The sequence below is a fragment of the Ranitomeya imitator genome, chromosome 4 (genome assembly GCF_032444005.1).
Source record: "Ranitomeya imitator isolate aRanImi1 chromosome 4, aRanImi1.pri, whole genome shotgun sequence".
NCBI classification, from domain to species: Eukaryota; Metazoa; Chordata; class Amphibia; order Anura; family Dendrobatidae; genus Ranitomeya; species Ranitomeya imitator.
Window position 1 is genome coordinate 531444589 of NC_091285.1, and position 13857 is coordinate 531458445.

The following is a 13857-nucleotide window of genomic DNA, read 5'->3' on the forward strand; positions in this document are numbered from 1 at the left end:
GGTGTGACATCACTATATGTATTATGTCTGTGGTGTGACATCACTATACAGGTCCTTCTCAAAAAATTAGCATATAGTGTTAAATTTCATTATTTACCATAATGTAATGATTACAATTAAACTTTCATATATTATAGATTCATTATCCACCAACTGAAATTTGTCAGGTCTTTTATTGTTTTAATACTGATGATTTTGGCATACAACTCCTGATAACCCAAAAAACCTGTCTCAATAAATTAGCATATTTCACCCATCCAATCAAATAAAAGTGTTTTTTAATACCAAACAAAAAAACCATCAAATAATAATGTTCAGTTATGCACTCAATACTTGGTCGGGAATCCTTTGGCAGAAATGACTGCTTCAATGCGGCGTGGCATGGAGGCAATCAGCCTGTGACACTGCTGAGATGTTATGGAGGCCCAGGATGCTTCAATAGCGGCCTTAAGCTCATCCAGAGTGTTGGGTCTTGCGTCTCTCAACTTTCTCTTCACAATATCCCACAGATTCTCTATGGGGTTCAGGTCAGGAGAGTTGGCAGGCCAATTGAGCACAGTAATACCATGGTCAGTAAACCATTTACCAGTGGTTTTGGCACTGTGAGCAGGTGCCAGGTCATGCTGAAAAATGAAATCTTCATCTCCATAAAGCATTTCAGCCGATGGAAGCATGAAGTGCTCCAAAATCTCCTGATAGCTAGCTGCATTGACCCTGCCCTTGATGAAACACAGTGGACCAACACCAGCAGCTGACATGGCACCCCACACCATCACTGACTGTGGGTACTTGACACTGGACTTCAGGCATTTTGGCATTTCCTTCTCCCCAGTCTTCCTCCAGACTCTGGCACCTTAATTTCCGAATGACATTCAAAATTTGCTTTCATCAGAAAAAAGTACTTGGGACCACTTAGCAACAGTCCAGTGCTGCTTCTCTGTAGCCCAGGTCAGGCGCCTCTGCCGCTGTTTATGGTTCAAAAGTGGCTTTACCTGGGGAATGCGGCACCTGTAGCCCATTTCCTGCACACGCCTGTGCACGGTGGCTCTGGATGTTTCCACACCAGACTCAGTCCACTGCTTCCTCTGGTTCCCCAAGGTCTGGAATCGGTCCTTCTCCACAATCTTCCTCAGGGTCCGGTCTCCTCTTCTCGTTGTACAGCGTTTTCTGCCACATTGTTTCCTTCCAACAGACTTACCATTGAGGTGCCTTGATACAGCACTCTGGGAACAGCCTATTTGTTGAGAAATTTCTTTCTGGGTCTTACCCTCTTGCTTGAGGGTGTCAATGATGGCCTTCTTGACATCTGTCAGGTCGCTAGTCTTACCCATGATGGGGGTTTTGAGTAATGAACCAGGCAGGGAGTTTATAAAAGCCTCAGGTATCTTTTGCATGTGTTTAGAGTTAATTAGTTGATTCAGAAGATTAGGGTAATAGGTCGTTTAGAGAACCTTTTCTTGATATGCTAATTTATTGAGACAGGTTTTTTGGGTTATCAGGAGTTGTATGCCAAAATCATCAGTATTAAAACAATAAAAGACCTGACAAATTTCAGTTGGTGGATAATGAATCTATAATATATGAAAGTTTAATTGTAATCATTACATTATGGTAAATAATGAAATTTAACACTATATGCTAATTTTTTGAGAAGGACCTGTATGCAATATTTCTGTGGTGTGACATCACTATATTTATTATTTCTGTATTGTGACATCATCTTGACAGACCCTGAGTTTGGCGTCATTACTGTAGGTCACAGAGTTGTTCCCGCGTGGTGACAGTGCTGTGTGCATTTTAGGGGTGTAAGTAGAAGTATAGAGTTTGCAGTCACACATGGATCCCCTCCATATAGGAGGGAGAATACTAGTACTAAATGTTGCAGGTGAAGTCGGAGAGGCTTTTTTGAATGGTGCAGGAACTTCATGTCATGCTTATCGCATACATGATACAGATATTATCCAATGAGAACGCTACTCACTTGTCATTGATGTTGGTCACATAGTTATCAAACTGAGCTGGGATTCCTTGTAGTATGGCGGTTTTGAAGCTTGCACTATCCACAACTTTTCCTTGGCTTCCATCAATCACAACCACTTGTATCCCATCATCTGGCATGAAGAACTTTTTGTTATCCACCTATAATACAGATGTTCATGACGTTAACATATAATAACATAAGCGGACGTTCTCTTGTTCATTGTCCAGTTAGCAGAATATGGATTTATACACTTCTATAGATAAGCCCTCCATTGCCAAACCAGCTCTATTGTCTAATATACTACAATGGCTATATACTTTTTCCAAGTATACAGATGAAATGTACTTTTGAGGCCTCAGGTCTGTATTCATTATTTATGGTACCTCTCTATAGGGACTTTGGTGCTTACTACCAACTGCTGCCCTCATTTCAGCACTGTTCTAATAGGGCTATCAGTAATAAAACAATTATTCTACTGTTACACCACTCGTATAAGGGAAAACAATGCTCAAATGTAATTTAGTAGCTAGTAACAATAGTGGAGGAACCAGCACTGAGATTGAAACATGTATGGGAGCCACGTAACACTAAAAACCTCCATACACATTAGACTAATGTCAGCCAGACTCCGATATTGACAGGTTCGACAACAATCTACTGTGTATGGAGGCGATCACATTGCTCTCCTGGAGATAAGCCGCTGGTCGATGTGTCAGCTGGCGGCTCTCTAATAGAGAACACAAGAGCACTAATGGGATGGGCGGCTGAAATGGCAGAAGCATCGTTTGGACAACAACCATCTAATGTATATGACGGCCCTAAAAGGCTGACGCTAGGGATATGATAATGACTCTCTGCCACACTGAGTCAGTGGACTGACTGTAGGGTATGGCTAGCTATGATTTAGAAGTTGACATCCAGATATCACAAAGCTGAAACCTGAAATCCTTGTCATGGTATGTCATGGTATGTTGTACCACGCCATGGACAGAGGGTTTTACTCTTTTAAAATGAGTGTAATTGGGTAAGATAGATATTAGATCGATGGTGCAGAGATTACTTACCTCTATGTATGCAAAGTCATCTTTCAGATGGTAGTATCTGGTGTTGTAGGACTCCACTTTGATCTCTAACAAGTGATCCTTTGTTTTCTCCTGGAAGAGAATGCATCTTTTTAGCACTACCGCTGCCTAACACAGAGCAGCGGGGGCCTCACCTCAAATATTTTCAATAATATGTTCTAATGACTTGTCTAAAAGAAATACATAATTAAAATCAGAAGAAAATGCTGTGAAACGAAAAAGAAGCAGTACTCGCCTCTTCTTCCCGCCAACTGCAGGGTGCAGAAACCGTGGACGTTCACACGGTCTTGGTTTATAAACTGAAAGTACATGACCGCTGCAGCCAATCAGTGGCCTCACAGGTCAGGAGCCATACTATTGGCATCATGCTCTGCACTCAGCAGGGATGCCAGTAAAGTGAAGCCCATGTTCACAGCGGCCACAGACTGCTGCCATCATGTGCTGGCTGACTGCAATCAAAGATCTGAAGAACTAAATAATCTGTGCTGGATCAGCGGGGCCCAGAAGAGGCAAGTACAGTTTATTTTTTGGATGATTTACAGCATTTATTGCTGTTTTTTTGTTAATGAACAAACATACGGTAATTAATGTTTTGGCAGAAGATCTTTCATAAAAGTAGAACAACCCTTTAAAGTGTGAGCAAAAATCCTAGATTTTTACGCTGTGATGTGACCAGTAATGTCGCCAAATATTTTTATTCTTGGCGAATTGTGTGTAAAAGCCGTAACAAATGAAGGCAATGTATACCAATTTAGAATTGATGTACACATATTACACAGATCTGTAATACACCATCCATATATTACCTCCATTCATTCAATTACAAACAATTTAAGTTTTTTTCACTGTTTCACAGATGCAAGAATTCATGAGAAAATCAATATGACATACATGAAGGCTCCATACACAGAGCACTGCCACATGCATGAGCTTTCTATAGGCTTGTATGAGATCAAATTAATGTGAGTGAGATGGATCTAAGGGGTAACGTTTCTCTTTGTGGAGAGTGACATGCCTGGCATGTCAGTGTAAGGAGGCTTGTAAGCCATGTAATGCTCCTCTGAGAAATTAATTTGCTCTTCAGGGAGCAAAAGCACTTGAATTCTAGTGCAAGATATTGGAAGTAACAATCGGAAAAGTCAATATCGACCCTTTAAACATAAGGATGAATGACCTTGGGGAGATCAAAACATCCAACACTGCGGAGACACCATCACGTGTTTCTCAACGCAGTGATCCAGAACACTGCCCCCATCCCTTATGGGAAATATGCAAATGCATGTAGAAAAGCCGCGGAGACACCATCACGTGTTTCTCAATGCAAGCAATAAATAGCCAGGTCTTTCACCGGGATGGAACAACCACGGGAAGGGCAGAATCCAAAAGGAAAACCACCTATGCCAAAACATGGTATCCATCCACAGACAGCTGTTTCGGGGTATTTGCCCCTCATCAGTGTGGAGTAGGAAACTGGCTATTAGGAGCAGTGCCTGGTAAAAGGACTATAAACATAAGGATGAATGACCTCAAGGAGATCAAAACATCCAACACCGCAGAGACACCATCACGTGTTTCTCAACATCGACCCTTTGACATGCCTTGCAATATGTGGCTACTTAGCAATACCACTTGATGATTAGCGTGAGACAAGGTGGCTTTTGTAAGATAATTTATCACCTTTATAAGATGAGCGCTTTTTAATTTATTTTGCATAAAGATTGTTCGTCTGATGGATCTAAGCTATGTAATCTTTTATTCAGCATGTGTACCAGATCACGGGAATCTGGTGGAACAAACTCCCATTACTGCTGTTGGGCAGACACCGGCAGAAGAACATTAGGGGTAAAAGAACTGTATTGCTGTGAACATCTGGATCTTTTTCACCCCACTTCCGCTGGTGAATAAATGAGTGGCGAGTATCACATTTCTGTAGGACTCTTTTCCTGATGGCCTAAAGGTTGTCATACAGTGGACAATATTTTCCTAGATTATTGCACTCTTGGAGACTAACCCTATAGGACTGCTGATGCTCCTTTTTTGGCATTATACGTATGGATTGTAGCACTACCACAAATGTAATTTTGTTAACGAGACACAATCCATGGATAAGAGTGCTGATGTATCTAGAATTAAAAAAAAACAGACCCTTTTCTCTAATCTTATATTTCCCTTCTATCCACTATAAATTTGCTAACGCAATGTTTAACGGAACACGCTGGAGGGAGCCATCCTGTTTATTGGCATGTCCTCCACTAAAGAGAACATTTCTGATCCAACATCTCACAGGATAGTAATTTATGAAATTCCCTAATATCCCTCAGTTTACATTTATACCAAACATAAGCATAGTTTGTGTCATCTATAATATATTACAACATTGGTTAGGAACTTTTTTTTCCCAGTGCACAAAGATTAACTTTTATGATTACTGAAATTTCTCCCTCAGACAATATTATATCACCACAAAGCACAGAGCCCATTAAATAAAGATTGCACCCCGCCTCTCATAAAACACAACCATAGTGATTTACCAGATCATTCCCGTTCAGTTTCTTTGGCAGAGGCACATCCACTATGGGTATTTGGGCATATTTTGGGTAGACTGAAGCCTGGCAGTTACTGACACCGGAACCTTTAGGGATGTTGGCTTTGATTTTTACTCTCTCGCATCCTTTTACTGAGCAAAATGCAAATTTCTCTTTTTCGTTTTGAGCCTTTAGCATTAAAAACAGCAGCCTAGAAGAAAACAGTATACATGTAAACATATGTCTGCGGCTTTCGGTTATCTTTCTATGTGCAAAATTGTGAAAACTAATTATACGTATAATATTTAGGTAAATTACAAATATACCTACAAAAATGACTACAATTTACAAAATATGGTTGCATTACATTTGATGAAAGTGAACTTTGCTTATTATATTAGTATCTGCATCCAACGGTTGGGCGAGTCTGTAATAATACCAATCTAGTATACCAACGCCTGGCATACTGGTAGGTAACTGCAAAAATTAATGCAATGGACATAACTTTATAAAGAAGTCTATTATGAACTTAATTTTAACTTTTCTTTGCAACTTTTGCTCATAGATATAGATAAAGGAAAAAGATCACATACCCGGACTCCTCATCCCAATAATAGTATCCCCTGCCAGGGTATGCCTGATGAACTTTGTCCATTTGGAATGTGCGCACAAAGGTTCCCGTCTTGAATGTTTGCTTTGCGAGCCGATTGTGAATGTCTGAGAGGATGGAAAATGTTGTCCCTTTGGGGTAACAAAATCCTACTTGAATCCAGTCATTCCTAAAATAGGAGAATCATGTGTTACCACGAGTAATAAGAACTTAACATCAAATTTCCTAAAGAATCAAGTGGCCAAGAAAAATATTACGTTTTGAGATGGCTATTTTTTCCTGGCTTGAAAGCTCGTTGCACGAAATTCTAGAAAAACACTTCAATTAACCCAAAGAAACCATTTTATAGTGCGGGGAATACAAATAATAACACAATAAAGAGCAATTCAGGTTAGAAGTTTTATCTTTCTAGTTTTGTTTTATGAATCGTATCCGAAATGTTAAAACATTCACCTCGGTAGTCATTAACAGCTTTTTGGCAAAAGACTCTTATTTGGAGACTAATGTTCTCAGGAGGACACTAACTTAGTAATATCGCAATCATAATACACAAGGGAAATGTTCGTGCTACTTAAAACATGTCTTGTTATTCATGAACTTTGCGTGCCTTTCTTGTTACTTATGATGCCTTCAAACAGATGTGGCAATATGTATTTCTTCTCGGCTGTTTTAGATGATGAAGTGCGATAACCAATTCAGTTTAGTGAGAATAATGCATGTAGGAGCATGACCTACTTTTGGAAGTTAATAAGCCAAAGAGTCAACTCCTCAGGGGCGGTCTTATCCCAGTGCACTGTGTAGCCTTTCTGCAGAGTGATGACAGGCTGATATTGCTGATAATGATGGCCTTTTCCAAGTGCTCCTTCTAAGTGTAATGGATGTTCGGGGTATTCATCTTTAATAATTGTCATACTTGCATCAGCTGGTCGTCGGGCTTGGACATAGATCTATATAGATTGCCACAAAGAGGTTATATTTAGACAGCACTTTATGATGTAATATCATATGCTCATGATAGAAAAACATTCAGTGATGTAAAACTTGACCTCATTGGTAGAGATTATTTTCTTTATTGTTAAATGTTTGTTCAGACAGCATAGTACCTGTGCATAATTTCCACTGCAGATCGCCCCTTTCCAATCTGGAACATCTAAACAATCAGGATGCCTCAATAACCAGTTGTCTTCCTTGACCAAAAATGCTCCTGGATATTCTGACACCGAGCCATCTACATCATGAAAAACTGTAGTCTTATCTCCATCCATGTCCATTTGATTAAACCATGGTCCGGGCTCTCCGAAGAAAACACGAGAGGAAATCTGAAATGACAGCAAGTGCATTATGTATTAGTAATCGTACAAGAAGACATTAAATAGGTGTATGACTTAGATGATAAGTAGGAAATGGCAACTAAACACATTTCTTTAACTGCTAAATTGCTGAAAATACCACTAAATCATCAATGGTTAACATAGTAGATTGTGAGCCTTCGCAGGCAGGGTCCTCTCTCCTCCTGTACCAGTTATGACTTTGTATTGTTTAAGATTATTGTACCTGTTTTTATTATGTATACCCCTCCTCACATGTAAAGCGCCATGGAATAAATGGCGCTATAATAATAAATAATAATAATAGAACTATAGACAGAACTTAGCATTTTATATTATTGGAGTGAAAATTCATATTATATTGTTACATATTCTCTTTGGTGATTTAAAATAAATTACAATTTCTCACTTTTTAATGTCCTATTGGGAAGTAAATTTAAAGGGGTTATCCAGAACTATAAAAATGTTTTACTAAGGGCCTAAGAACTAACAGGCAAGTAGATGCTAACTACCTGCCTGTTGTGCCTGGCTCCAAAGTCTGCCATCACAGAGCAGCTTCTACTGACATCACATCGATAGAGCAGCAGCTTTTCATCTGCTCTGTTGACGGGGCGTGAATGCTTATGTCATGCTGATTGACAGCCATCTCCCTGCTGCCTAACTACAGGGAACTGGCTGCCAATCAGCATGACGTTACCAGTCACGCCCTGTAGACAGAGCAGCATGGAAAAAGAAGAGCTGCTCTGTAGATGTGGAGCAGCTGAATCATCGGCAGGAGCAGTCACTGGCCGCTCTGAGGCAGCGCCAGGTAGAACAGGCAGGTAGTTGCCTCTGTCAGCAACTACCTGCCTGTTATATTTTTTCTACAATACGTCTAAAAGCCATTAGTCCTACTTTTATTGTAGGTTATATCTGTATCTTGTATGCTCTAAAATAAGTAGTTACATAGTTATTAAGGTTGAAGGAAGACTTTAAAGGGTCTGTCACCGCCAAAATGGAAGGTGAGCTAAGCCCACCGGGATCAGGGGCTTATCTACAGCATTCTGTAGAGTCCTTTAAGTCCATCTAGTTCAATCCATAACCTAACCTAACATGCCCTAACATGTTGATCCAGAGGAAGGCAAAAAAACTATGTGGCAAAGAGTAAGCTCCACATTGGGGAAAAAATTCCTTCCCGACTTCACATACGGAAATCAGACTAGTTCCCCGATAGTAATAAATTATACAGTATGTGCAAAAACATGGACTAGGAGCCTTTTTGATGACAGATGTCTCTTAAAGTACCGTACATCTGGTTACTTATCTAGACAGGCAGGTCATCACATTTTTAGGAAAATATTTCAACCCAGTATACTAGAAGTGATGTATGAGGGAACCATAAATCATCCTAGCTAATCTCTTCCCGATCATATGTTATCTCAGAAACATGGATTAATAGAGATAAGCAGATGACATCAATGATTTAGGCAGATAACAGAGCTGTATTATGTGTATGAGTCAGACAGAAGTCCCTTGCTGTTTATTTTATGTTACGAACAATCCACTATTATCCTTTATTACATCCAGACTTCAGCGTATAACGTTGTACTTCTTAATGATGGCTCTGCAATGCACTCTAGGAGGCACACCAACACTGCCATTGCACTGAAAGCTGGAAGTCCTTTTACAGCTCCAGTCTTGTCCTTACTATACAGGTGCTTCTCACAAAATTAGAAGATCATCAACAAGTTACCGTATATTACTTCAGTTGTTCAATACAAAAAGTGAAACTCATATATTATATAAAGTCATTACATAACAGAGTGAGTTATGTGAAGTGTTTATTTCTGTTAATGCTGATGATTATGGCCTACAGCCAAAGAAAACCCAAAAGTCATTATCTCAGTAAAATAGAATAATTAACAAAAACTCCTGCAAAGGCTTCCTAAGCATTTAAAAAGGCCCCTTAGTCTGTTTCAGTAGGCTTCACAATCATGGGGAAGACTGCTGACTTGACAGATGTCCAGAAGGCAGTCATTGCAACACTCCACAAGAAAAGTTAATTTTGCAATTCACTTTGAAATCAAGGTCCCACAGTTTTTTTCCCCACTAATCCATAGAACAACATCTGCTGGATAAATCATTGTGACGCAACTACACCCAAATTAACTAGGCTGTCTTGTGGTTCCCCATACAGTGGGTTTCTGGGAAAGTTGCTGTGCAAGGAAAGTTGATGAGGGAGGGTTTAATATTTAAAGGATTTTGTGAGTTCAGACAGTTCAGTCTAAATTCTACATCAGTCGTCACATTAATAAACCATGGTCAACTTCTTAAACTGAAAGAGCACTAAGCAGAGTCCCTAAATTTTAGATTGTTGTAAACCTTGAAGTGACTGTCCAGTCAAGATCTGAAAAATGTATCTATAGTGGATGGACATCTACTTATTTTCCTTAATATCTTACTTATCCGTTGCTGTTTAACTTAGCTCTATCAAGGTAAAGCTGTGATCTGTGACTACAGCTTTTCCACTGTGCATGCAGAGAGTCTAAAGTAGTCTGAGACACACCCCTCTATCATCATTGGTTCTGGCTGTTGCTCTCAGTCCCCACCCCCGGCTCTATCTAATCTGATTGGCTGAATACAAGTCTGTCATAAGCTCAGTATAAAGTCAGAACATGGAGAGATGTTTTATATGACGTACAATTGATAGCAGTCCTAAATTGGGAAGGGCTTTGTAAACCCTCTCTAAAAGTTTGTAGGCCTGACAAGTTTAAGTTTCCAGATTTGGGTGATATAAATATTGTCAAGAATAAGAAAAATACAGATTAATAGCCTACTAGTGAGAAACAGAGGACACCACGTCTTACACATCCCAGACTCCACACTAGGACCGGGTTTGGCAGCCACCTACACCTGGTATTGCTTCAGGCCAGGTCTACCATTTATTCTGGGCTACTGCCATCTTGCGGGGGGGGGATCCCCACGATACTTCTTATTACCATTTAGTATATTGAGGAAGGTCTTGATGACTGAAAAGTTTGACTACTGTATGCATTTACCATTTTGGAGCACATTTCTGCACTTCAACTATTATTTGTGTGCCAATTTTCTATCTCAAGGATAGGTCATCAATGAAAAAAGTAGTTGACAAACCTTTAAATGACAAGACTTTCGTTTAGCTGGCCTTTCACATGGCCAATAGTCAGAAGCTGGAACTTTTTCAAATTTTGCACCTGAATACGACGCTATTATACTGTACAGCTATAATGTACGTTACATATTAATAAAATGAATATGCCATGGTGAAACGTATCCGCACATGTTAGCTGATAAGTATCAAACAATCATTGTGATAAATAGCTTCTACGAATACAGTAAAAGATGGAATTCAGTGGCAATGTCTATGACTTCTTGGCATGTCATCATACAGACAAGGCTTGTGTAATATCATTCAGACTTGGCCTGAGGATCTGGCTACAGTACCAGTCTCATTATCTGATAATTATTTCTCTTTCACTGGAACGATCAGTCACAAATGTGACAGATTGCTTCATAACTGAAAAATCTGTGCTGTAAGAAAATAACAGTAGGGCATAGGTTACTGTGAAGTTTCTGAAAACCAGAACCTGAGGTCTGGCATTGATTGGTAAAGGAGGGTTTCCAGATACATATGCCACTCAATTTGTACCAAGCTGACCTTTCCCATCCTAAACGGCGACATTATTATAACTATAGTTTAAAATGTTATGCTACAAAAAGGCAATTAGAGTCTATGAAGCTTTTTCTGGACCTGACGACCTTGTGAAGCACATCTTCAAGGCTTTCTGCTGACATCTCTGATATTTGTGTATCGGCATTTTTTAGAAGCACTTACCGGTACTTGCTCAAATGTAATTTTGGTCATATTGTTGTTTGGGCAACTTTGCCAAGAGTTATTTAGACGGAATCCAATTGCACTAGTGTGACGTCCATCCAAGGAGATAAATTTGCGAAAGGTACAATTTTCTACATTGATTGGTCCATCATAAATCTGTATGCCACGGACTGGAAAGTTCCTAAAAGGAAATAAGTTTTCATAAACTATTACAGTTTTCTACTACAGCTTATAAAATGAAGAAAAAGGTAAATATTTCAGTACATACACTCCTCTTGGTAGCGTCCTCCCATTGTGATCAAGTCCTCCAGGACCCCAAACAAGGTTGTCTTCCATTTCCGTTCCCACATTGTTACTTTCTCCAACAAATATGCTGTTTTTTACTTCTTGCTTGGATCCGTCATCATCTGGGAAGGTTCCTCCACTACAGAAAAAAAAACAATTGGAATTACAGAAGTGTTTGCAGGGGGCTTCCATGCTTTATGTGCATACAGTTTAATCATGTTATAATTGAGAGTTTAGCACCTTTCTAACAAACCTACTTTCTTGCCACTTTTCACAGGTTCTTTGCACTATTGTGTTTGCACTTACATGTTCACGTTTACATTAAGATGCTGAAAACCTGTCCTTACGTGCAGATAACTAAACCACTCACATGAGACAGATATGGCCAAACGTGTCATCGGCAAACCGCTATCTCTCCCGACTCCCACAAAAATAAGGGTTCGGCTCAGCCAAGAGTTAATCTTTTTTTCAGTGAAAGAAAAAGCCGCTGTCAGACACATTTGGCAGGGGCTTATATCCCTTGAAAGCAAGGAGATCAGGCATTGAAATTACAACTGCCTGAACCTTCTCTTCCATGCAATCATCTGGCTCCCAAAAACACAAGATATTTTGATAGTCCTGACAAATTCACTATGGAGGCCATTAGGCTAAATGCACACTGTTTGTGGCCACTGACTGTCATGTGTATATGCTCAGGAGGGATACGCCCAACAGTGGCCACATTCTGGATTTATGTGTAGACATATATCCACCACAGGGACCCTTTGCAAAATATTTTTTTTCAGTGTCCCCCTTTACATAATGGCGCAGTTTGAAACGCTTTCCTATACAGTAAAATAAATGTTATCCAGATGTATATGCCAGAGAAAGGCCAAAAGAACACACTTTTGGCCTCCATCTGGTAAGTGGGGACCTATGGGAATGTTCAAGTATGTTCCCTGAAAGGCTCCCAGCTTACACTTTTGGCTAACTGCACAAAGACCGTACGCTCTACGCTTCAGCTTGATCCAAGAAAGATTGCAATAAACTTAACGAGCCTCTGTCAGGTCTTCAGTGTCAAGAATGTTTTGTGAACTGACAGCAAGTGGAGTTCTTGAAAATTGTGCGAATTGGAAGCAGAAAGGACACTGAAGCATAACTTTGATGAAATTCTTTTTACAGAAAGAGCTGGCAAATAATAATGTATAGCTAATATACATACCTGGCCAGTGTTAAACCAATTCCATTGTCAGAAAACCTGAAAAAATAAAAATCTGTTAATACATAGGGAAAAACACTGGAATCATATCAACCATACTGCAAGTCATCAACTCCGGATTTCGCTTTTATGTGTTGCTAAAATCCCATATTAGCATAGCACGACGAATATATCACATTTTTCGGTTTCTAGTATGCAAGTCCCAGGAAAGTTACCGAGAATATGAATGTACAGGCGAGTGCATCCTTCATACCAGCACTGACCTTATGTAAAACATATGTTATTTCTGTGATTATGATCATCAGTGTTCACCATTCTGAATAGTGAAACACAAATCCTTCATCTCTGCATGTGAATACCAGGATTCTGGAAGGAAAATGCCTGGGAGGGGTAAGACTGGTCTATTTAGTAATAAAATGTGCCTAAATTATGTGGACATGACATCTGCAAAACCTTCTGGAGGGAAAGGGAGCAGATCTGGTCACATCACTCACAAAAATCACAGAATGCTGAAATCTGATAAATCATTAATCTGACACCCCCAAGCAGTCTGCCCATTCCCTGTCTATTAGCCCGAGGGTACAGCAACTATGTACACCATCGCTTGCTATGGGAGATATGACAGAACTGAATATTATGTGCCAAATGTGTTGTATTTTGCATTACTGCATGTACATTAGTGTTTAACTTTTATTACTTTATGTACATGATAATGTATCTATTTTTCACACTTTAGGAAGTCTTTGTACCCTTGGGGGACTTAATCAATTTACATTTTATTTTGCCAAACAAATAGTGTAACACAGACTTTAGCATCTGGTTGCCATAGTAACCATTCAACAGCCCGACAATCACATAGCGGTGTTGCTAATGGTTCAAGAGAGGGACCCATCTGAATTTACTAATAACCCGTGAAGGCAGTCTGTCAGTACAAAATGACTGCTCAAAACCAAGAACAGGCGCTCAGTACATCCTTGGTGAGGCCAATCATGTAT

At 39.7% G+C, this 13857-nt stretch overlaps 1 protein-coding gene across 2 annotated transcripts in view; it reads right to left on the minus strand.

Moving 5' to 3' along the window:
* CEMIP (cell migration inducing hyaluronidase 1) overlaps positions 1 to 13857 on the minus strand; it is a 137860-nt gene that overhangs the window by 9861 nt on the left and 114142 nt on the right. For both annotated transcript variants that reach the window (XM_069766198.1, XM_069766199.1), the window contains exons 19-27: positions 12866 to 12901; positions 11648 to 11803; positions 11380 to 11560; positions 7302 to 7517; positions 6934 to 7145; positions 6182 to 6367; positions 5595 to 5799; positions 3046 to 3135; positions 1982 to 2139 (exon numbers count right to left, since the gene is read on the minus strand). In XM_069766198.1, coding sequence (XP_069622299.1) covers positions 1982 to 2139; positions 3046 to 3135; positions 5595 to 5799; positions 6182 to 6367; positions 6934 to 7145; positions 7302 to 7517; positions 11380 to 11560; positions 11648 to 11803; positions 12866 to 12901 — 1440 coding nt within the window. The remainder of the gene's footprint in view (positions 1 to 1981; positions 2140 to 3045; positions 3136 to 5594; positions 5800 to 6181; positions 6368 to 6933; positions 7146 to 7301; positions 7518 to 11379; positions 11561 to 11647; positions 11804 to 12865; positions 12902 to 13857) is intronic.